The 23,417-nt window shown below is 40.0% G+C and overlaps 1 protein-coding gene across 5 annotated transcripts in view; it reads left to right on the top strand.

Moving 5' to 3' along the window:
* Positions 1-5,961: 5,961 nt before the first annotated feature.
* The window catches only part of Pank2 (pantothenate kinase 2), a 29,807-nt gene continuing 12,351 nt past the window's right edge, over positions 5,962-23,417 (top strand). Inside the window, exons 1-2 of one of the 5 annotated variants that reach the window (XM_063248752.1) lie at positions 5,962-6,317; positions 19,601-19,953. In XM_063248752.1, the coding sequence (XP_063104822.1) occupies positions 6,056-6,317; positions 19,601-19,953 (615 nt within the window). In that variant the 5' untranslated portion in view covers positions 5,962-6,055. The remainder of the gene's footprint in view (positions 6,318-19,600; positions 19,954-23,417) is intronic. The other 4 variants (XM_063248753.1, XM_063248751.1, XM_063248750.1 and 1 more) reach the window with 4 other exon arrangements.

The following is a 23,417-nucleotide window of genomic DNA, read 5'->3' as shown; positions in this document are numbered from 1 at the left end:
AAGTATGTGATAAATGCCACTAACTGACATGTTATAAAAGATCAGATGGTTCAGAGCTAATGACGGTAAACTATGTCTTTGAGGAAGAGGTATCATTTTGCTATGACATGAATATTTGGTTGAATTATTTTTTGATACAGGGTTTTACTATGTAGTTCAGGCTCATCTTGAACTACTGTCTCCAAAACAAAACAAAACAAAACAAAACACACATAACACACATACACATACACATACACACAAAGTTGCTTTTAACTTTACCTGTATTTACTTCTTGAACTTATTTTATTTTTTGTCTTTTTGAGACAGGGTCTTATTTTGCAGTTCAGGCTGGCCTTAAGCTCACTTTGTAGCTCAGGTTGATCTTGAACTTACAATGATCCTCTTGCCTCAGCTTTCCAAGTGCTGGGATTACAGGTGTGTGCCACTATGCCCAGTTTATTTTGTCTTTTTGAGACAGGATCTTGCTATATAGTTCAGATTGGTCTTGAACCCATGGTGATCCTCCTGTTCTAGTCTCCCAAGTGCTAGGACTGCAAGTGAGTGCCACCATGCCCAGCTCTCAAACCTATTTTAGTACAAGCTGCTTCTCTGAGTGGCAACTACCAAAGCACTAGACCTGGATGGTTATTTAGAAATTGACAGCATCCTAATCAGGGAGAGTCTAGTCAAAGCTAAGATAGGACCTGAGTGTGAGAATTAAGGGAACTCATTTAACTTTTAATACTTGAGGAGGGACAGGATTTTTGATGTCCAAGGAATTCTAAATGGTTCCAGGTTGCTAGGGTTTGGATATAAATGGCCCTTAAAAGCTCATGTGTGCAAGGCTTAGTCCCCATCTGACTGCAAGATTAGGAGGTGGTGGAAACTTTTGGAGGTGAGGCCTATGCAGAAGGCCCTAGCAGTAGGCCACACCCTCTCTTTGCTTCCTGGCTGCCTCAAGTCTTGAGCAGATTCTCCCCACACTTACTCCTTGCCAGGATGCTCTGCCTTCCACCAACCAACCAGAGACTGAAACTTCTCAAACTGAACCAAAATAAATCTCTCCTCCTTAAAAGTTGATTGTGATCGCTGATTGTGTCAACCTGAGTACAAAATGCCCAGCAAAATTGGGTCAGCACAGTTCTGCTGTAGGGAAGGGATTCACTGAGGACAGAAGGCCACTCTGGGTGTGGGTGGCTCCAACCACCAGGCTTGTTACCAGAGTGGAATAAAAAGGAAACGAAGAAGGAAGGCTGGCTTCTGTGTCTCCAGAGGAGCACCTGTCCTCACCCTCACCTGGGACATCACCTCCTGGCTTCCAGCCAGACCCTTTGGCCTCCTGATGCGGACCTGCGTGGGACACCCTGAGCTCCGGGTCTCCGGCTGCGTCCTTTGGATCTCCAGTGCAGACGGCCTCTTGCACTCTTCCATACCCATCTCTGGGGGAGGTTAGCATAAGCTGATCTTGCAGATTTGTATATATTTGTATATCTTGCATAAATCACATTCTCTAGCCAGTACTGACTAACACATTAATTATCTCAGAGAATTTTATGATAGCAACAAAAAGCTGATGCACAAACTCATTGTATTTCATCTTGAATTTTCTTTATTCTCCTGAGACCAACTGAGATTTATTTGGAAAAACAGTGCTTTCACCTTGCCTGTGAGTTGTGATAAGACCACCAGTCTGCCATGGAAGTCATACTGTGTGTGCGTGCACACACATGTAACACCATATACACATCTCTATCCCTCTTCATGAGTGGACTCTGGGCCATGGGCCAAGACTTGAACAAATGTCTAGGGGTTTAAGAATGTCATGTTAAGCCAAACGTGGTGGTGCACTCCTATAATCCCAGCACTCAGGAGGCTGAGGCAGGAGGGTCTTTGTGAGTCCAAGGAGGCCAGCCTGTGGTACAAAGTAAGCTCAAGACCAGCCGAACTTCATAGGGAGACTCTTTCTCAAAAAGACAAAAAAAAAAAAAAAAAAAAAAAAAAAATAAGGCCAGGAATTTAGCTCAGCGGCATAAGTCCCTGCCTTGCAATTGTGCAGTTGTGAGTTCTATCCCCAGTACCAAAAAAACCCAAAAAAACAAAAAAACAAAAAAAGAATGTCATATTCTTCATCCTTTGAGAGAGACAGTAAACAGGTAAGTGTTCTCTCAAGTTCTTCACACCATCGCACTGTGGAAAAAAGGCCATCAGCTTGAAGAGGCCTACTGCACACGCCCATGACCTCAGCACAGATGGAGCCCAGTGAATGGAGAATGAGTCTAGGGGTCAGAAATATATCTCTGCCATGTAAGAGTCTGCCTGGCAAGCACAAGGTCCTGAGTTCAGTACAAAAAAAAAAAAAAAGAAAAAAGAAAGAAAGAAAAAAGAACAAATGAATCTATAAATTTCTTGGCCTGGAACATTGTGATGACATCTTACGCCTTACTAATGCTCTACTTTTCAGCTACAAGAAAGCTCAGTGGAAAAAGAGAGGAGAAATCACTGAGTAAAATGTCTCCATAGGTCTTTTCCCTCCTGACTTCCACATTCTTTTGCAGGGCTGATCTGTGTAATAATAAGGCATCACATAAATGATGGGGTATGACTTCCCAGAAGACACTGCAACTTATGCCTTGTTTCTCATGGATCTTTTTTTTTTTGTCTTTTTAATTTTTATCGGTACCGGGGATCGAACTCACAACTGCCTGCTTGCAAGGCAGGCGCTTATGCCGCTGAGCTAAATCCCCAGCCCCTCTCATAGATCTTTTACTTGGGGAAGTCAGCTACCCACAGTGTGAGAACACTCAGACAACCTGGAGGCCCAACTTGTGACCTGAGACCTCCTGCCAACTTGCCACCCATATAAGCTCGGTGGTTCTTTCAGCCTATTACATACTGGCTTCTCCCAGAAGGAGACTGAGAAGAGAAACAAATAATTTAATAATTTCTTCTCTCAAAAATGAAATATCTATGTTAATAACCACCAAGAAAGGAATTTCTTTTCTGAGACAAAGTCTCACTTTGTAGTTCAGGCAGGCCTTGAACTCACTTTGTAGCCCGGATGGCTTAAACTCACATCAATCCCCCTGCCTCAGCCTCCTGAGTGGTGGAATTACAGGTGTGTGCTTCCAGGCCTGGTTCATTTCATTTTATGAAACTAAAATATTAGCTTAGTAATTATGGGCTTGTTTACATCATTTTTTTCTAAGGAAAATCTTTAATTTCACTGTTTAAAAATAAATATTTTATTTGAATATAGCATACATGTAGAAAAGTGCACAGATTATAAGTGATCACCTTGTACAAACATGTTAGAAACATGTAACCATCACCCAGATCAAAGAAACATCAGCCTTCTAGAAGCCTTTAGCCACTCCTCTCTCTCCTCCTTTCCCCAAAGCATCTATCACCCTGACCTTTCACATTTTCTAGTAGGGCTGGACTTTATTATGGTGATGAGAAGTTAAGCCAGATCTCGAGCATACTAAGCAAGCACTGCATCATTGAATTACATCCCTAGCCCTCGATCTTAATATAAACAGAACCATATACTAAGCATTCTGTTGTGTTTGGTTTCCTTTACTTGATTTACATTTCTGAGCTAGGATTATAAACATCCTGCCTGTCATTAGTATATGCTTCACTTATTATTTTAAATAAACTTTAATGATAGCCACAGACTATCAGCAAAGAGTAAAATTCTGATATGAGAAAAGTTTTTCAACAATCTATTGGAATCTTATTAAAGTTGTGCTTTCTTTTGATTATGAGGTACAGAGCAGCTGAACTTTTCAGCAGTCTAGGCCTCTCCATCCTCAGCTAACCCAGAGGTTGTTGTATGCTAGGCGAGCCCTCTAGCATTAAGCTACATCTCTAGTCCACTGTCATTTTCTTTCATTTTTTGAGACAGGGTCTAGCTTTGTTGTGCAAGCTGGCCTTGAGCTCACTCTTGTGGGAGTCATCACTAAAATTATGTATATAAAGCACCTTGTGTCTAAGTTGTAGATGTGGCCCATCCTGAAGGGTCAGCTAAGAACTCTGAAAATGGAGCATGGCAGGGCTCGGAGGGAGGCCATAACATTCAAACTGCAGGATATGGGCACATTTTCTGTGCTGTTCCCAATGTTATCGACTCAAGTAAAAGATATATTTTTCATCAACTATCTTTAGGACTCCTCAAGGAAAGCCTTTGTCCTCATTAAGTATTTAAGATAGTACACTCCTAAAATAAATAAAGAGTGGTTATCAGCCCTCTCCTTGTGTGTCACAAGTTTTCTCTCATCAGAGATCAGCCCAAATATGGACTGGGGAACTACAGCTATGTAGCCTCAAAATTGTTGTGAACCTCCTGCCTCAGCCTCTCAAGTTCTGGGATTATAGGCATTTGCCACCACACCCAGCCTGTTTTTTTTTTTTTTTTTTTTTTTTTTTGTTGTTGATGGAATTGAACCCAGGACTTTGTGCTTGCCAGGCAGGCACCATGTACTGAGCCATATCCCCAGTTCTGTCATTTAAAAAGATGATTAGTTTCTGAATAAATTGTCTTTATCATCTAAATCTTGCTTTGGGGATTGAGATGTAAGGTGCTTGGTAAACTGTAAAAACACAGATGCCTGGCTTTGTTTTTGTGTTGGGTTGTATCTTGGCAATTCTGAGAGGGTGAAGCTGATTCTTTCCCTAGGATGACCTACTAGAGCTCACAGACATGAACCCAAGTAACTTCAGGTCAAGGAGGATCACATTTTGGAGGACCAGAGGCCAACAGGTAAGCAATGTTGGGGAGTGGAATTTTTATATATTCTTGTTGGACCTGTAATTTTGAGTTAGGAAATGGGATTTTCAGTTATTCCTACAGTGAGGGGGAGCTGATTCCCAGTGAGTTTGGGAATTCTATTCAAACACGCACAAGAGAAGCTCAGTTTTCTAGTTCAGCCTGGTACTACACCAGTTATGATGGCAGGGGTGAAGAAAGGGCTATTGCCTAAGGGACATTACAGTCTCTTAGGATAGGTACCATAAAATAATTAGTAAGCTGATAAGCTCACAGGCTAGCTCCACTCCAAGGGACTGAGTGAGTGCTTTAGGAGTACAGAACTGTGTGCTATCACTGCAAGCTTGGGCAGCCTTCGGTAGAAGGGATGCTTGGCAGAATGTTTGGTAGATTAGAGACGTCAGGGTCTCAGGGCTGTAGGTGACCATTTCTCTCCCAAAGAGAAAAATGGTAAAACAAAACGAAACACCAGCCAACCAAAAACCCAGCGCAGGCTCCAACCATCTCAATACTCCACACAGAAAGGGGCTCTGGATCTTCTTCAAAAAGCCATTACAACTTCTCGGCTCCCACAACCCCCTCCTTCACCACAGGCGAAGGATTTTATAAACCCATCTCTTTCCTCTAGTTGCCATGGAGACCAACCCTGGTCCTTACCGGGAACATCTCTCCAGGAGAAATGGAGAGGGCTGAGCCAAGCACGTTGGGGGATGGGTGTCAGTACACTATAGGGACGATAAAACCTATTCTAGGGACAAGTCAGCGGGTTCAAGCCTTTCTGTCCGCCGGGGACGGGCGACCACCCGCCACCAGGGCTGGGCTGGAGGAGGGCGCGAGCACGAGAAGGCCCGCACAAGGCAGCGGGGCACGACTTATAGGCATAAGGTTTCGGGGACACTGGGTACCAACCTCCCCAACCGTGGGGGTGGGTACGAGGGAGGAAGGGAGGCGGGCCCCTTCACCCACGCGACCATTGGGCGGCGCAGCCATCACTCTCCCAGGGCGACACCGCCTTCTCCTCAACCGAGCCCAAAGCCTCCCCTTCTCCGCCACTATCCGCCCCGCCCCGCCCCATCGGGGAGGGTGCTCTCATTGGGCACAGCTGCGTTCAATCTACCTCAAATTAGGAGCCCTATTGGACTGAAGGCTTTAGGGCCGCCCTCAGGCTACTCGGATTGGCTAATTGCGCATTGGCGCAACGGAAGAGGCGGGCGGCCGAGGGTGCGCCTTCTGCTTCTCTGAACTGCTGCGGAGAAGAGTTCAGCCCTGGGGGGCTGGCTAGGGCGGCAGCAGTGGCTGCTGTGCATGGGAACTGGGCGGCTCGGCGCGCCAATGGAGCGCCACGGCAGAGCCGCCGCCACCTCAGCCCGGTCCGCCGGGGAGTCAGAGCCCGGAGGCGCCGAAGAAGGGCGGCGGCGGGGTCCATTGCGACGCCGAGCGAGCAGCGCGTCTGCGCCCCCTGTCAGGGCCTCAGCGGAGAGCGCTAGGCGGGACCGGCCTGGCTCTTACAGCGGTCCTGCCTCAATCGCCCGTCAGCGCGTCGAAAACCTCCGGAAAAAGCGGCCGCGTAAGTCCCCCGCGGGGCGCCCCGCGGCTCGCCCTACCCCCTTCCGGCCGCGCTGCCGTTTTTCCCGCGCGCCGACGGGGACCCGGCCTGGTAGTCTCTGGGGTGTTGCGAGGTCTGACGCCCGGTTGGAAGGCGTGCGGCCCCCGCCCGGCTCTCGCGGCCTTCGGTCTCGCTAGTTGCGGTGCCCGGACCCTTTCTCCTTAGCTTTTTGGGCTTTCTTTCCTCGGAGAGTCACATGATTTTTATCCTCGTGAAGGCTTCTTTTGACTAATTTCTATCACCGTTTATCCCCCCCACCCGAATCCTTTGAATCGCCACTGTCCTCTGTAGGTTCCCAAAGAGCCACTTAACAAGATGTTAAGTCCTTTTCATCTGGCGATTTCCAGCTTCCAGGAAAATGGTTAGCTGTCCCCTGAGTTGCTCGAGACCTAGAACAGGCTTCTATGAACCATGCTTTTCTGAGCTTTGGCTGCTTTTCTTCCCATGAGAATTCAGGTCGTCTCACACCCAGATGTCTTCCTTTTTCCTTCCATTTATTTGCAGGTAGTCACGATTCAGGGGTGTAATATTCTGGACACTAAGGCTTTTTCTCTTGTGGGAAAACGCTATCTTGAGTTTTGTCTTGTGAGTTGCATTCGCACTTCCTACAGAATCAGTTTCACCATTTCAATACTAGATTGCCTTTTCTGCATTGTATATTTTCTGCCTTTTATAGGCCTTCACTTCTGGCTTGCTGTCTTGCAGCCATTGCTACTATGGAAAGTATCAATTGTCCTTATACTGTATATGAGCTTTTATCATGTTGCAGTGTTTTATATATAGGTAGACTTGATGATGGTTGGCAGATTTCAATTTGAGGAAATCCACTTGATTAAATGCAGATATGAGAGTGAGGGAAGGTGGCAGGATGTGTGTGAGGTCTGTGTTGGATAGGCCCAGCCACTCAATTGGTTTTCGTTGTGATTTGGATGATTAAATGCAGCTCTCGTTTTGCTGTGGAAAGTTTGGAATTTTTTAGTGCTTTCGTCTTTGCCCTTGCAAGAAATTTGTAAAACAGATTCTCAGCGTATTCCATTTTTGGAGTTGTCTGGTTTTTGTATTGTTTGAAGAGCACCTGATTTTTAGGCAGTACAAAGCATTAATTTCTTCATAGTTTTATACTACATCATTGGAGATCAGTGTAAATTCCAGAGATTGAATATTAAGAATCACAACTACCTAACTGTTGATGAGGATTTCAGAGTATTGTACTTTGAGGGTTTGCATGGGGCCCACCAATCAAGCTCTGAGGTAGGTGAGAGTGCTCCATTTCACAGAGGAGAAAACTGGGCTTCACTGTATAGTCAGATGGTTAACATGATGAAATAGAAGCGCAGAATCAGATTCTAGTTTCTTTGCTTCTACTCTTAACTATTGTGCTTTACTGAATTGTTCTGTTTCTTCATTGCTCTAAGACCAAGCACAAAGCAGTATCTTTGTGTTCAGGGCTGTGATACTTGAGGTGGAAATTGTCAGCTATCCTGCAACTGTTGAGCATGAAATTGGTATGGAGAGTTAAGAGTGTAGATTCCCAGCATCACTTTTATCTTTGGACTCAGAATCTGGAGAGGGACTGAACAAAGTGCCTCTTTAACAAGCTCCTCATGTCATTCAAATCAAGGTGATTGAAAGACTACTTTGAAAACCCTGGTTTAGTTTGTTAGGGGGTGGGCTTATTAAGTTGGTATTAGAACTTTTTTTTAACAATATTGGGGATGGAACTCAGGGTCTTCCCCTTTCTCACTGAACCCCAGCTCCAGCCCTCTGAAACTTCTTTTAAGGAACTTGATAGACACGTATAACACATTCATATTGTAGATTTTTTTTTTTTTTTGAGACAGTGTCTTGATAAGTAGTCCAGGCTGGCCTTGAATTCATTATGTAGCCCAGGCTGACTTTGAACTCAAAACAATCCTTCTGCCTCAACCTTGGGAGTGCTGGAATTACGGGTGTGTACCACCACACTTGGCTGGATTTATGTTTTTATTTGATGTCAGAATCATGTTTCCCTCATTACCTTCTCGGTGATAAACTGTGAGAAGCCAATGAGACCTGCAGAAGAAATGAATAAGGTACAGCTTATTCTTTACATTTACCCTTCCTGTGCTATCCATGGGTCACCTATTATGTGGGAAGGCAACTTGTTGCTGCTGAACTTGCCAAGAGTATACTTTTGTCTTAACTTGTGAAAGAATTCAGTGATGACTAAATCTGTCTTCGTTTGGAGTGTTGGGTGTTGAAGGGTACCATCTTCTGAGATTACAAATCCTTGTTCAGATGTCATTACACTACTTATCTAAGAGATTAGACTAATTGTCTAGAAAGATTAGATGTTATTTATTTATTTTTTTTTTCTTTTTGGTCTTTTTCGTTTTTACTGGTACCGGGGATTGAACTCACGACTGCCTGCATGCAAGGCAGGCACTTATGCCGCTGAGCTAAATCCCCAGCCCCTGACTAGATGTTATTTGAAATAGAAGATAATTCAGTTTTTCTTAGCCCTGGTTCTTGTGGCCCTGGTTGTAGTTATATTCTGTCACACATGTCCCTGAAAGAGTGTGTTTCCCAAAGTTATTGCTATTCCAGACTATTTGTATCAGAATAATTATGGATAAGGCTAGGTGTATGTGTGTCTTAAGAAAATTTTCAAAAGTTTTGGATAAGGCCAGGGGTATGTCTCACAGGACAGAGAAGTACTAAGTAAAAGATAGGTTAGCAATCATGGGAATGAGGCTGGGGATTTAGTTCAGTGGCATAAGCACCTGCCTGGCAAGCTCGAGGTCCTAAGTTTGATATCCAGTACCAAAAAAAAAAAAAGGAACATGGACTGGAGAGGTAGCCTAGTGGTACAGGACTTTAATGTGGCTGGAAGTCCTGGGTTCTTTCTGCCTGTCTCTTTGAGACAGGGTTTTGCTGTATTGTTAGTACAGATTGGCTTTGAGCTTGTGATTCTCTTGCCTTTGGTCCGAATGTTCTGGGATTAAGGATGTGTGCTAGCATGGTTTGTCTAGATTGAATGTGGGTCTCCCCCCAACCTCCAGTTCTGGGAATTGAACCCCAGGAGCTTGAATATGCTGGGTTCTACCACTCATCCACACCCAATCCTTATATAGCTAGTATTTTTTGAGTGCTTGTTTGTTAGACACTGCCAAACAGTTTATAAACATTTCACTTAGATCTCAGTATTACTCTATGAAATAGTTTTCCTTTTTAATCCTTTCATTTCCAGATGAAAAAACAGGCTCAGTGAAATTGTTCCTCTGTCCAAGGCCATGCAACCCTTGAACTTGTCTGCCTCAGTCTGTTGAGTGTCGGGATTGCATGCATGCATCATGTCAGGTTATGTTTTTGGTGAGGTCTAGGGTCAGAACCCAAGACCGACTGTGTGTTAGGCAAGTATCTGTACTATATCACTGAGCACTTTATTAGCCTGGAGCTTGATTTTGATTCTGACCTCAGATGCACTGTTCTTGGTCCACATTTTGGGATGGAGAGAAACAAATGTAATCTAGAGCTATAGTTCTCACTTTATACATTAAATTAATTTATTTTTGGTCTCTTTGAGACAGAGTTTCATATGCAGGCTGGCCTTGAATTCACTTTGTAGCCCAGGCTGAACTTGAACTTGGAAGGATCCTCATGCCTCAGCCTCCCAAGTGCTGGAGTTGCAGATGTGCACCACCACACCTGGCTTTACTTTTTTAACATTTTATTGAGGCAAGAATTACATACAATAAAAGCCACAAGAGAGTATACATTTTTATCAAGGGTCCCAGATGTGCTGCAGATGTGCAAGAGGTATGGGATCACAGTGTGGAAACAGCTGGTTCTCTTAAATACTATGTGGCACAGTAGGGAGATCATTGAGACTTGCTGAGTTTGGACTTATGCCAGTCATGGGATAGCATTAATCTTGTTAGTCTTGAAGGTAAAACTGTTTGTAGTGTGGCAATAGTAAGTTAGAAAAGAGAGTTGTTTTTCTTTGGGTTTTGGGAAAGCATCCAGCTTGGCACTGGGGCTTAGACTGCACTTAATAGGGATTTCAGTATTTCAGCTTATAGTTGAAGAATTAGGAAGAGTTTACTGCTCACTAGATAGATGATCAGGAGAAAAGTCATGTTCTTGTGGCCCATTTTTTGAGAAAGAGTTGCAGAGGTTTTATATATATATATATATATTTTTTTTTTTTTTTAAAGAAAATATTTTTTAACTTACTGTTTTATCTTTTTTTTTCCCTCCCATTTTTGTGGTGCTGGGATCAAGCATTGTTATATGACACTATACCTCTAGTTCTTGTTTCACCACCTTTAAATGAAATCAAAATAAATATGACCTCCTCATCTTGGATGTATAGCAAATGTAAAGCATTTAAGCAGGGCCTTAAAATTGTCTAATTATACAGCTGTGTAAAATATTACAGCATAGGGGGCTGGGGATTTAGCTCAGCGGCATAAGCGCCTGCCTTGCAAGAAGGCAGTCGTGAGTTCGATCCCCGGTACCGATAAAAAAAAAATGTTACAGCATATTATTTTAGGCCTGTGTGTATGAATCATGTACCATATTTGGATACGGTGGTTTTTTCCTTTGCCCTGTATGGTGAGATCACCTAGAGATAATATGCTATTAAATATTTTTTGCAGCACTTATTAGAAAAGGAAAAAGATAATTGACTGTAGCTGCTGGAGACAATCTTATCAGGCAGTGAAAGAAATAGCTATTTTATGATCATTTGAAAGAGCAGTGATGTTTATTGGACAAGTTTGTAATAAACTGAGCATTTGTCAGGTTCATCACTTGGAGTATCTGTCTTCAGATACTGTTCTTGGTAAATATATCTCAGCAAGACTGATTAAGTTAATTTTTCAAATTAAGGTTTGAAGTTTCCTTTTAAAAGTGAAAGCCCTCTCAGACACGAACTGAGCCCTACAGTAGTCTTACTGTAATGTGTTTATATTTTCTGAATGTAAAATTTATTGAATATGCTAATTTGATAGTGTTTCATAAATAGGCCTTGAGTTTAAAACTATTTTGGGAAAATAATAATTTTATGAAGTATCTTTTAAAATGCTGCCTACATCACCGTAGGGAGTGGGATTGCAGTATCTTATCCTCACGGTGGTCTGGTGAAGATGCATTTCACAATGTTGAGAGATTGGGCACACTTGTAACTAACCATGTGTTTACTATTGCAAGAACGCATTTCCATTGTTGAGGCCTATTATGTGGCAGGAGTTTTCTGTAAATAGTATATGAGATAAGTTTGTAGTCTGTAGAAATGTGTTGTAAATCAAGAGTAGATTGCTTATACTATTTTAGAGTTATTTATTTATTTATTAATAGGTCTTGCTATGTAGTTCAGGCTGGCCTTGAACTGGCCTTGAACTTACAAGGCAGTCCCAACAGTGAGGTGAGGGGTGTAATATAGCAAGAGTTCCTTTTTCCATGACTTCCTGTCAGAAGCACATGGTATTTTGAATAGGAACCGGAAGGGTTATTGCAGTATTATATTAGTATATAGGATGGTGATTGAGAGGAAGTTAAGGCCCTCTGGACAGGCTGCATGTTTGAAATAGCACAATTATATGTATTAAAATAATCCCTCACTTATCAGGTGTTTCCTCAGTTAACATCTGATGCCCTTCCATACCTTTTAGTGCCTCTCGTTCTTGGATATGTGGATATGTAGTTTTATCAGTTGTATAGAGAAGAATTGGAAAATCATTAAAAGGTCTACTGGGTTATACAGAAAAAAAAAAAAAAAGAAAATCATTAAAAGGACTATAATGAGGACACGAACTAAGCCACTCTCTGTGTAGGTGCCTGGGTTTCCTTATATAATGTTGATCTTCTTTATGTACTTGGGGTATGTGAATATTTTTATTAAACTGGTTTAATTTTACTATTTATTTAAATAGTAAATATCATTTAAATAAATTAATATAACCTTTTGTCTTGTCCAGCCTTTTTGGCTTGCCTGGCCCTCATTGATTAGAGAAGAATTACATAATATAATTAATATACATAAGTAAAACCTCTTAAAAAAGCATTTTATTATAACATTAAAAAAATAAAAAGAGGCAAGGAACACATTCAGTAAACATATTGGCCATTTACCAATATTTCAGTTTTTGTTTGTGAGAAAACTGGAATAAGGCTTAATTTGCCTTAAGCACTGCAGAATCTTCTGTTGATCTTAGACACAACCAAACCTTTAGGTCATAATCCTGTTGATGTGTGTTTTTGTTGACAGATTGCTGTTTGTGTGATTTTTACATCACTATCCACAAGGCTGGCACAGTTGATAGTTCATAATTGGGTGCTAGCTACTAAGGAATAGGATTTAGGTCTCCTTGCTCCCTGGTTCAGGTAGGTCTCTGGTGCTTTAAGAACAAAGAAACACTGCTTTTCTTTTCTTCTGGGTGCCAAGGACAAGCTTTTTTCCCTCCTGTAGTCACTGGGAATAGATGTTTAAGAAAAGACAAAGGGGCAAGATTTTTTCTGTGACTGAGGTAGGATAGATGGCCGCTGGAGAGTCAACCTCAGTGTTCTCTTTGGAATAGAATTGTATTGGCTTTGTTAAATTAATTTGGGGAGGGCTGACATTTTTAATATTTAATTTTTCTACCTGGGACCGGCTAGGTCTCTCTACTTGTATGTCTTTCACATATTTAAATAGTCATCATAAGCATTTAGGGTTAGTTTTTTTTTTTTTTTTTAAATTTTATTTAAGGAGAAAAAGAAAAAAAAAGCAGAGAAAGGGTACAAGTTATACAGATTTACAGAAAAAAATAAAATCACTAGTTAATGGATTACATAGTCATCTTAGAAATAATTGTTCAAGTTACAAAATTAAAGCTTATAAAGTGGACATTCCAACAGTGAGACTGCAAACAGTTCTGTTCAGTGATCCAACAAAACTCAGTAATATCATTATCTATCTTATACACTTAAATATACATGCAGTTACATCGTTTAGAGCACTTTCTTTTCCTCTCTTTTGTACAATGACAATTACACATTTTGGGTTTTGTTGCTCCCACAGTTCTTATTACTTTTTTGGAAGAGAGTAGAACCAATGTGACATAACAGAACAGAGTCAGTCAAATCAAAAGGGTGGACATAATAGATAATGTAAAAGCATAATACAAGGTGATCAACAGTGGTTACCATAATGCCTCCCGCTATCTCTAATAGAATTGCCTATATCATCAGTTATAATAAAATTGAACAAAACAGTAAAGAAAAAACCAACAAAACCAAAACATTGGAGACATTATAGGTCTTCAAAAGTAGATAACAGTCAACCAGAATGGGCATCATAATGAATCCCACTGTCTTCACAACTGTTGCCTAAACTTTCGAACCTAGTACTATCAAGCAAAACAGAATAGAGGAACATCAGTCAAAACAAGATGGTGAGAGCAATACAGGGCTTTAAATCAAGATAATGGAAAGTCAAAGTGGGTTCCTATAATATATCCTGCTATTTTTAAAATTTATTTTTCCCTTAATTAAAAGGATAAAAATAAAAAAGTAAATAATAAAATGGAGATTGAGATAAAAGAGGGCATAATAGCAAAACAGCGCAGATCAAAACATAACCATTTAAGCAGAATAGTGTTTCACCACAAGATAAATCCCGACATAAAAGTAGTTACCATATTGTCTCTTTCCTTGAAATCTTTGAGTATAACTTTGTATACTGTAGCATCAAATATATCAAAACAATGTAAAACCATTTAAGAGAATGACAGTATTACAGGGTATTTAGAATCAACTAACAGAAAATGAACAATGGTTCTGTATAATCTTGTCTATAAAAGATTTTTGCTTATACTATCATATATAATAAAATCTAGGGTTAGTTTTTAAACTGTTTAATGGCTTTTGTTATATTGTTGTGTAAAATCTTTTTTTTTCTTGAGTTTATTAGGTTTTATATATATAAAGCTATTGGTGTTTATCTGAATACCTTTAAATGTTTTTTTTTTTTTTTTTTGGATTGGTTTTGATTTTCTTAAATTTTATTTTATATTTTTGTACTCTTAGAACAGTCATGATTTTTCTCGTTTCAACTTAATATAGAAAGCTCCATTAATTGGAATTTCTAATGTGAAAACCATCCTTGCATTCCTGAAATGATTCCCTGTGGATCATGGCATATTATTCTTGCTGTATTGCTGGGTTCCATTACATAATAATTTAGTGTTTTTACGTTTTTGTTACACATTTTTTTTCTTGGAGAGTCTTATAGTTTTGATATGAGACTGTGCTAGTGGAATGACTGAAACTTCATAGATTTTTCTGTGCCCTAGTTAGTTGCCAGCTGTGGTGGGTAGACACTTGTATCGCCAGCACTGACAGAGGCAAAAGCTTAAGGATCAAAGTTTAAGTCCTGCTTAGTCAGCCTTCCCTTAACAGAAAGGCCTGTGATACAGTTTAGTGATAGAGGACCCCTGGATTCAGTCCCCAGTATTGGAAAAAGAACAGTTTTTAGTGCTTTAGATTTTCATGTTTTCTGTCTCATTGTGAGTGGCTTTTGTACTTTTTTTCTGGCTACTGTAAGTTATTTGTACATTTAAGACTTATTGTTACAAAGTTACATATACATTAGTTTATTTGTAAAATCCTTGTCTATGTACTGTCACCTTTGATATTTTGAGATAGGATTTAGCTATATTACCTAGTCTGCCTTTGAATTTTTGATCTTGTCTCAGCCTCCCAAGTTGCTGGTGTTATTAGTAGGTGCCAGATGCATCTGGGTTTGATTTTGTTTTATTTAAAGGGAAACTAGGTCTTATTTTTCTTGCATGTAGTTGCTTTTTAAAAATAATTTATTTATTATTATTGTTTTCTTTTTTTGAGACAAGGTCTTACATTGTAGCCCAAGCTTGAACTATTAATTCTCTTGCCTCAGTCTCCTTAGTTCTGGGATTACAGGAAGTCGTGTGTGTGTGTGTGTGTGTGTGTGTGTGTGTGTGTATGTATGTGTGTGTATGTGTGTGTATGTGTGTGTGTGTGTGTGTATATATATATATATATATGACTCTTCCAATGCTTGATTTTATTGATCAAGAATACTGTGATGGTGATTTTCTATTTTCGTTTATGTGTTATCTTTAATAACTTCTCTGCTTATATATATATATATATATATATATTTTTTTTTTTTTTTTTTTTTGTCCTTTTGAGACACGGTGTTGATATGCAGTTCAGGCTGGCCGTGAGCTCACTTTGTAGCCCAGGCTGGTCTCAAACTTGCCAACAGTCCTCCTGCTTCAGCTTCCCAAGGGCAGGGATTACAGGTGTGTGTACTACCATGCCTGGCTTTTTTCTAGTATTTCAAGCTGTATACAATATTCCCTTTACTTATTATCATTATTATTATTTTTGGTACTGGGGATCGAACTTACTACCTCACCCTTGCCAGGCAGGCATGTATGTTGCTGAGCTAAATCCCTGGCCCTCCCTTTACAATATTTTAAACTGATACATAGAAGTCACATATATAAATGGGGTTCCATGTGATGTTTTGAAAAATGTATGTATTGTGTAAATGTTCATTCAGATCAAGTAAACATACCCATCTTCTTGAACAGTTGTCATTTCCTTATGCAGAACATTCAGAAACCCTTTAGGGCCATTCGAAGTGGTATATGCTTAGAGAATGGTGGTATATGCCTAAAGAATGGAAACCAGTTTGAGACCAGCCTGGGCTAAGGATTGCAAGGAGTTCTAGGCCAGTGTGGGTTAATGCATTCAAGTCTATCCTGAACTACATAGCGAGACCCTGTCCCAAAACAACTCCAAAGAGAAACCCTCTAGGACTGGAGGTGCAGCTCAGTGGCAGGGCCCAAGCGAGGCTCTGAAGTTCAATCCATAGCATCCCCCATTCCAGAAACATAGGACCCTGTTCTTATCTGTATCTAGTTGTTTGAAAGTCATACATTCTTTTTTTCTTCTTCTGGAGTTACCCATACATTTTAAACACATTTAAACTGTCACTTCTCTGTTCTTGTTTACAATTAATGGGAATCTTTATCTTTTCTTCCTTTTCTCAACAAGACAGAAATGCTGCTTGCTTTCACTTCCTTCTCCTTTCTCTTCCTCTTCGACTTCCTATGTTGAAATCGTGTTAAGTATTTAGTTCCCAGTTGCTTGTTTTTTTTTAAAAGTTGGCATGTACTGGTTACTCTGCTTATAGCTCAGGAATAAAATAATTGCTTAGTTTTTTATAGCCCTTGAGTGTTTTAAAAGTTTGTTGGTATGCATCTACTAATTATGTCAGAAAAGTTTTTTTTTTGGGTGGTACTAGAGATTGAACTCTGCTTTATACATGCTAGGCAAGTGCTCTCTACCACGGAGCTATGCCCCTAGCCCTAGAGAAAGCTTTTGATTTGAATAGTAAAAGTTAAGCACTTTTGTGTGAAGATTTTTTTTTTTTCACGTGAAAACTGGTTTGGATGGATTAAAGTTTCTAAATTTTTCTTTGTAAGTTTGAAGCCAGTTCTCCATTTTTTCCCCTTTATTTTCTTATAGCATTTCTGTTGCTGATGGAAATTCTACTGTTACTTTAATGTGGGTTATACATCTTTGAAGGAATTGAGAATTTTCCTTAAGATTTCCTGAATTTCATTCAGTAGGCTATATCTAGGTCATTGGTGGTAAACCTGTGGTACCCGTGCTGCAAAGTGCTGTTTGAAAGTTCTAAAAGGTTCACCATCACTGGTCTAGGTCTGATTCTGTTTAAGCACTTAGATTTTCAACTTGTAATTCATATCTTTGTTCTGCCTCAGGAAATTTATAGAAATCACTTAAGGATAGATACTGGGGTTTCTAGTTCTGGATTCTGTCATTTCCTTCATACTTGAAAGGCAGTATGGGAGAAGTTTTTAGTTTTGTTTTCATTTTGGGGCTGAACATATCTGTGGACCTTTCTTTTGGCAACATTTTTTTTCCTCTTTTATAAAAGTATTTTTTTTTTTTTGTTTTTTTTTTTTTTTTTGTTTTCTGAGTTAGGTCACACCATGTAATCTAGGCCGGGCTTGGATTTGATCTGTAGCTCAGGCTGGCCTGGAACATACTATCTTCTTGCCTTAGTTTAGAATTACAGTTGTATACCATCTGTACCTGGCTCTAAAAGTATGCTTACTGAAGTATAATTTACATACAGTAAACTGCATCCAGTACAAGTGCACAAATTAGGCATTTTGATGGGGACACACACACGTATATGTATACACCATCCCCGATCTCTTGACAGCCAAGATTTGTGTTACTATAGGAAGTATTTCCCTGTCCTTGTGCAGTCTGTTCTCTCTCTTCTCCAGCCTCTGATGTGCTTGCTTTCAGGGGCAGAAGGGATTAGTTTACATTTTCTAGGGTTTCCTGTGTGTGAATTCATGTAGTATATGTGTTTTGGGCAAAACTTCTTTTATACTCAGCCTATGTTTGAGATTTGTGCATGTTAAGTGTATAATAGTTTGTCCTTTTTGGGTGGTGGACATTAATGTGGAGAAACTAAATTTCACAAGTTTTATACATACTCTTTTATATTTTAGTTCTATATGATTTTTAAGAGATAACTTTTTTTGGTACCTGGGATCCAACTCAGGACCTTGTGCTTACCAGGCAAGTGCGTAAGGCACTGAGCTATATCCCTGGCCCCATATGATTTTTATCACGTGTTTCCTGATTTTTTTTTTTCCTGTATGGTAGGTTTTCATCATGAGTGAGATCATTCATTCATTCATTCATTCAGTATTTGAGACAGGGATCTTGCTATGTAGTTCAGGCTGGCCTTGAATTTACTATGTAACCTAGGCTAGCCTCGAACTCTTGGCAATCCTCCTACCTCGTCCTTGTCAGTGCTGAGATACAGGAATGCAGCACCTGGCTAGATCTCATTTTATATCTGAGTACGTTTGATTCTCCTAGTTCTTGCAACTCTTCAGATATTTAGTTTCTCATTTTCTTGGAATTCCTTTTTATTTGCAGTGATTGTGTTTGATTTAAGAAATGCCTTCTGTTAGTGTGTATAGATACTTTTCACCAGTCTGTCAGAATGAACTATAAGGGAGAGATGGGGGCTGTCTCTTCCTTCTGGGTATAGCAGCCACCTGGATGCCATCCTGATTTTGGGACTCCTGCACCTGGGCTCAGTGAAGAGTTTTTCTCTGAGAGCATAGAGATGGGAGAGTTGTTGGAAAGAGGAAAGTGGGTGTCCTGTCCTGCTACACTAAAGAAATTTGCCTGTCACTAACCTGGGACTGCACCAGAGCTTGCTACTGTTTTCAACTGGCAGCCAGCCACCTCCACGAGCAGCTCTGTGCTCTGCACCTTCACAGCTGATATTAGCATTCCTATTTGGGGGTTCTGGACAGATGCCCTTGTCAATCTAGTTCTGTAGATAGGATCACTTCCTATGTCCCAGAATTATCTTGGAAAATAATGTATTAGTAAATCTGTATTATTAGTCACTCTAGGATTTAGTGTGGGAGGGAAAGGCACATATATCTATGTCTGTTTCGTTTTTATTGGTATCAGGGATCAAACTCACGACTGTACACTTGCAAGGCAGGCGCTTATGCCGCTGAGCTAAATCCCCAGCCCCCTGATTCTGTTTCTTGAAGCTACTTGTTTTGAAGCAATTTGTGGCCACTGATATCTTTTATTTTTAGGGTATCAGACTTTAAGAGAGAAATTTAACCAGTGGCACTTGTTAGGAAGGGCTGGGAATTTTCTTTATTTCTAGTTGGAGTACTAAACCTGAAGTCTTAACATTTCTTTTTTAAGTCAGTGGGCAGGATGAAGATTTTCATTCTGTAGTCACTGTTTTGCTTGAGACTTACGGATAGTTTTTTTTTTTTTTTTTTGTCTTTTTCCCTTTTTATCGGTACCAGGGATCGAACTCACGACTGCCTGCTTGCAAGGCAGGCGCTTATGCCGCTGAGCTAAATCCCCAGCCCCAACTTACGGGTAGTTATTAAAACAAAACAAAACAAAACAAAACCAAACCCATCCTATCGTACAGTTTGAACTTGTCTGTTCAGAAAAGTTGAGTTGGCTCTTACGGATCTTTGTCCTAGTTTTTTCCAAATCAGAATCAAATTTCTTCTTCCAAATATCCTTTTGTTTAGAATTACACTGTTTTGAAACCATAGAGTATGAAATGAGTTGCTGATCTAGTAAATGTAAACTTAGTAGAAAAAAGCTGTTTTGACTTTTCTCTCTCTCTCATTTAGTTTTTCCATGGTTTGGCTTGGATATTGGTGGGACCTTGGTCAAGCTGGTTTATTTTGAACCCAAAGACATCACTGCGGAAGAAGAGGAGGAAGAGGTGGAGAGTCTGAAAAGCATTAGAAAATACCTGACCTCCAATGTGGCTTACGGGTCCACAGGCATCCGGGATGTGCACCTCGAGCTGAAGGACCTGACTCTGTGTGGACGCAAAGGCAATCTGCACTTTATACGCTTTCCCACTCATGACATGCCTGCTTTTATTCAAATGGGCAGAGATAAAAACTTCTCGAGTCTCCACACAGTCTTTTGTGCCACTGGAGGTGGAGCATACAAATTTGAGCAGGATTTTCTCACAGTATGCATTTTTTAGCTTATATACATCTTATGGTAATTTGATGGTTAAGAATAATGCCAATTGCAAGTGGTAATTTTGATTTCTAATGGAAGTTGGATTTTCTTGAGTGAAATGAAGATTGGCTATAAATTAGTGACAGTTGGGAGTTAAGCTATCTAGTGATAGTCGTGCAGTTTGCTTTTTGCCTAGTTGAGCTGTGTGGGGAACCAAAACTTCAGAAAACAGCATTTTGTTGATTTTTTTTTTTTTCTACAAAAATTTAGTCTGTGATAAACAATAGAAAGCCTGTCTGTGAGGAATAACATCATTAAGTTTTGAACAGAGAGATTGAAAAAATTTAAAAATCATGTCATGAAATGTTTGTAAATTTCTTCTGCCACTTATTTTCCACTACCTCCTCCACTAGTTTCCTGGCCTGTTCACCAGTTACACAAATGACGAACTCTGGAGGAAATGATGTTTTCAGGACAGAGGGCTCATCTGAGGGGCTGACAGCAGAGTCCCCTTTCTGAAGTCCTCAGATAGGGTTTGTGCTACGCTTGTCAACCCAGGCTCTTGACTGCATCTGGCTTAGAAGGCGGTTCCACTAGGACTTGATGTTGTTTTTGTATTTATGTATTTATTCATTCAAATCTATTTTATTTTAAAGAGAAAATAAAATTTTAAAATAATAATTAGGGGGTCACCATGGCTTATGCGTTGCTTGGTACACATATATATGTATATGTATCCATATACCTGTGTTGTTTCAGCTTCTCTCAGTAGTGAGACAATGCAGTGTTCACACACGCATGTCTGATTTTTGATATTGTTTTTAATTCTGTGAATATTAAGGCAGGCCTGACACCAGGTATTTGAAAGTGGCTGTTGGGTAGGTCAAGAATTAACCTGTGAATTGGCTAGCACTCTGACTGCAAGGGTGCCTACAGGCTTAAAATGTCTTTAGTGACATGTTTTTTTTTTTTTTTTTTTTTTTTTTTTGCGGTACCAGGGATTGAACTCACGACCTCACACTTGCCAGGCAGGTGCTTATGCCACTGAGCTAAATCCCTAGCCCCAGTGACATGTTTTTAATGCCACTAACTGACCAAAAGAGATTCTGCCTTTATTCTACATATGTATTTCATTTCCCTGTGTATCTTACGGTTTCTTTCTCTGCGTGTGTCTCACAATTTTTTCCTGTAAGTGGCCATAGTAATTACAATATAGAACTGACCTGAATTTTTAAATTGTTAGTTAAGATTTACTTACAGTTTTGTACCTTTTGTATGTATTATATAAGATAACATTTTGTACTTCATAATAAAAGATTTTTTTTGCAATTAAAAGGGCACGTAGGTTGGACATGGTAGTGCATACCTATAACCTAGGTAGTGCATACCTATAACCCCAATACTGGGGAAGCAGAAGCAGGAAGATTGCCATGAGTTCAAGGCCAGCCTGAACCACATAGTGAGACCCTGTCTCAAAAATTTATACAGTGGGTGATAGACCTTGTAAGGATAACATTTTCTAAGACCATGATGTACTGCTAAACATCATTTAGACTTATTCTTTCTGGCTAATGGATCGTGCACTGAAAAAAGGAATAAACACTCTCTTATGATAACTGGTGGCATTAGCAAACTATAGGTCCTTTTAGTCGTTTCACTTAAGCCTTTTAACACTTGTATGCGATGATCAAGACAGTCTATCATAAATAACTCAAGGCCTAGAGAAGTTAAATAACCTAGTTAACTTTAGGCAGCTGGTCAGTTGTGAAGCTGACCAGCTGTGAAATGGCCAAGTCATCATTTTTGATCTAACTCTTGTTTCCCTCAAAATGATCAGTCAGCCTTGGAAGGTGGACCTGTGAGCTGATGTTTGCTGACAGACCTGCAGCATTCCCCAGGACAGTGTAGGAGAGTCTGCTGGAGAGCAGCCCCTATGCTGAGAACATTGTCCTGGAGACTGTAGAGTGATGTACTTGTTTTGACTGTCTTCTTTTTAATGTGCTGAGGATTGAACTCGTAACCTTGTGCATACAATAACCCATGTTATTATGGACTTCCTTTTAAGTATAATCATTAGAGATGGTATCAAGTATTTTTGGATATTATAAATTATATTTTCAGAGCAGTGATGTCCACCTCTCTGAAGTACTAAAGCATTATTGATTAGTATCTTGTCTTATCTCCCTGCCTGCATTCTGGAAGTGTGACCATTTGAAATTCTCTTGAGCAAAATTTACCATAGCAGAATGAACAAGTACTAGTAAAAATAAAGCTGAATGGCCAATGTGTAATAGTTGATGATTATAATATGTCATGTACTTTCTATGTATTGTTCCATTTTATCGTTGCAATGAGTTTTTAAAATTCTTTTTATTATTTTTTAAGACAGGGTCTGTAGTTTAGGCAGACCTTGAACTCACTATGTAGTTCAGCTTGGCCTCAGCCTCCTGAGTGCTGGGATTACAGGCATCACCACTACTGGCCACAATAAGCTTTTATTTAAATCTTCATTTTATGGATAAGGAAATGGAATTGCAATGGTTGACATGAATTATTTAATAAGGTTTTATAGTGAGTCTGGGTTTTTCTTAGTTACTGGGTTTTGGTGGTTTCTTTTCCATCTGTAAGGCAGGAGAGATGGCAGGAGAGGGTTGTTGTTCTTTCTGCAAGCTTTCTAGTGGATCATGGATCGTAATTGATAGGTAGAATAACCCTATTTCTAGGATTTGTAGATTACCCTTTGCAGAATACTTGGAAACCATTCAATCTATTAGCCGAGGGTTTAGCATGGCATGCTAATCCACAGAGAGGATGTGAACTGGACTTTGTATATTAAGAATTGGTTCTTAGGCCATTAGAGTTTCTCCATATGCACTTTGTAATTTTTTAGTGCTGTCCTTAAAAATTGTTTGGAATGAAATGCCTGTCAAATCTTGTTTGTGTTAAGTATGCTGCTACACAATTCCAGTGCCAGCACTCCGTGGGGACTGAAGCAGGAGGTTTCCAAGTTAGAACCCAGGCTGCACAACTGAGTGGGTCGGGGTAGTGAGACTTTGTTGTGAAATTTAAAAAAAAAGGGTTGTGGCAGGGGAGGACAGGGGATGTAGCTCTGTGTGAAAGTCCTAGGGTTCTAGCTCAAGAACCACAAAACAAAACCTTGTGCACTAGGACTGACTTAATATTTAATAAACAACAGTGAAACATTCTCAAGGGAAGTGGTGTTTTGGTCTTTTTTTTTTGGTTTTGGTACTGGGGATTGAGCTCACGACCTCATGCTTACCACGGGAACATTTGATCTGCTGAGCTAAATTCCTGGCCTCTAGTGAAACATTTTCAAAGTTTGGAGTTTCTTAATATGAATCAGATTTTCTTTATTTTGAGCTTGCTTTTGGTGCTGACTTATATTCTGAGTAATTTTGGGTGAGTAAAGTTACCTGTGGACTCAGTCATTAAATGTGTGAGGCTGAGATT

This window comes from Cavia porcellus, unplaced genomic scaffold (genome assembly GCF_034190915.1).
Source record: "Cavia porcellus strain 051 isolate PalLab524CR breed Dunkin Hartley unplaced genomic scaffold, mCavPor4.1 scaffold_5, whole genome shotgun sequence".
NCBI lineage: Eukaryota > Metazoa > Chordata > Mammalia > Rodentia > Caviidae > Cavia > Cavia porcellus.
Note: the sequence above shows the minus strand (reverse complement) of the source record. Positions and strands in the feature narration are given on the sequence as shown.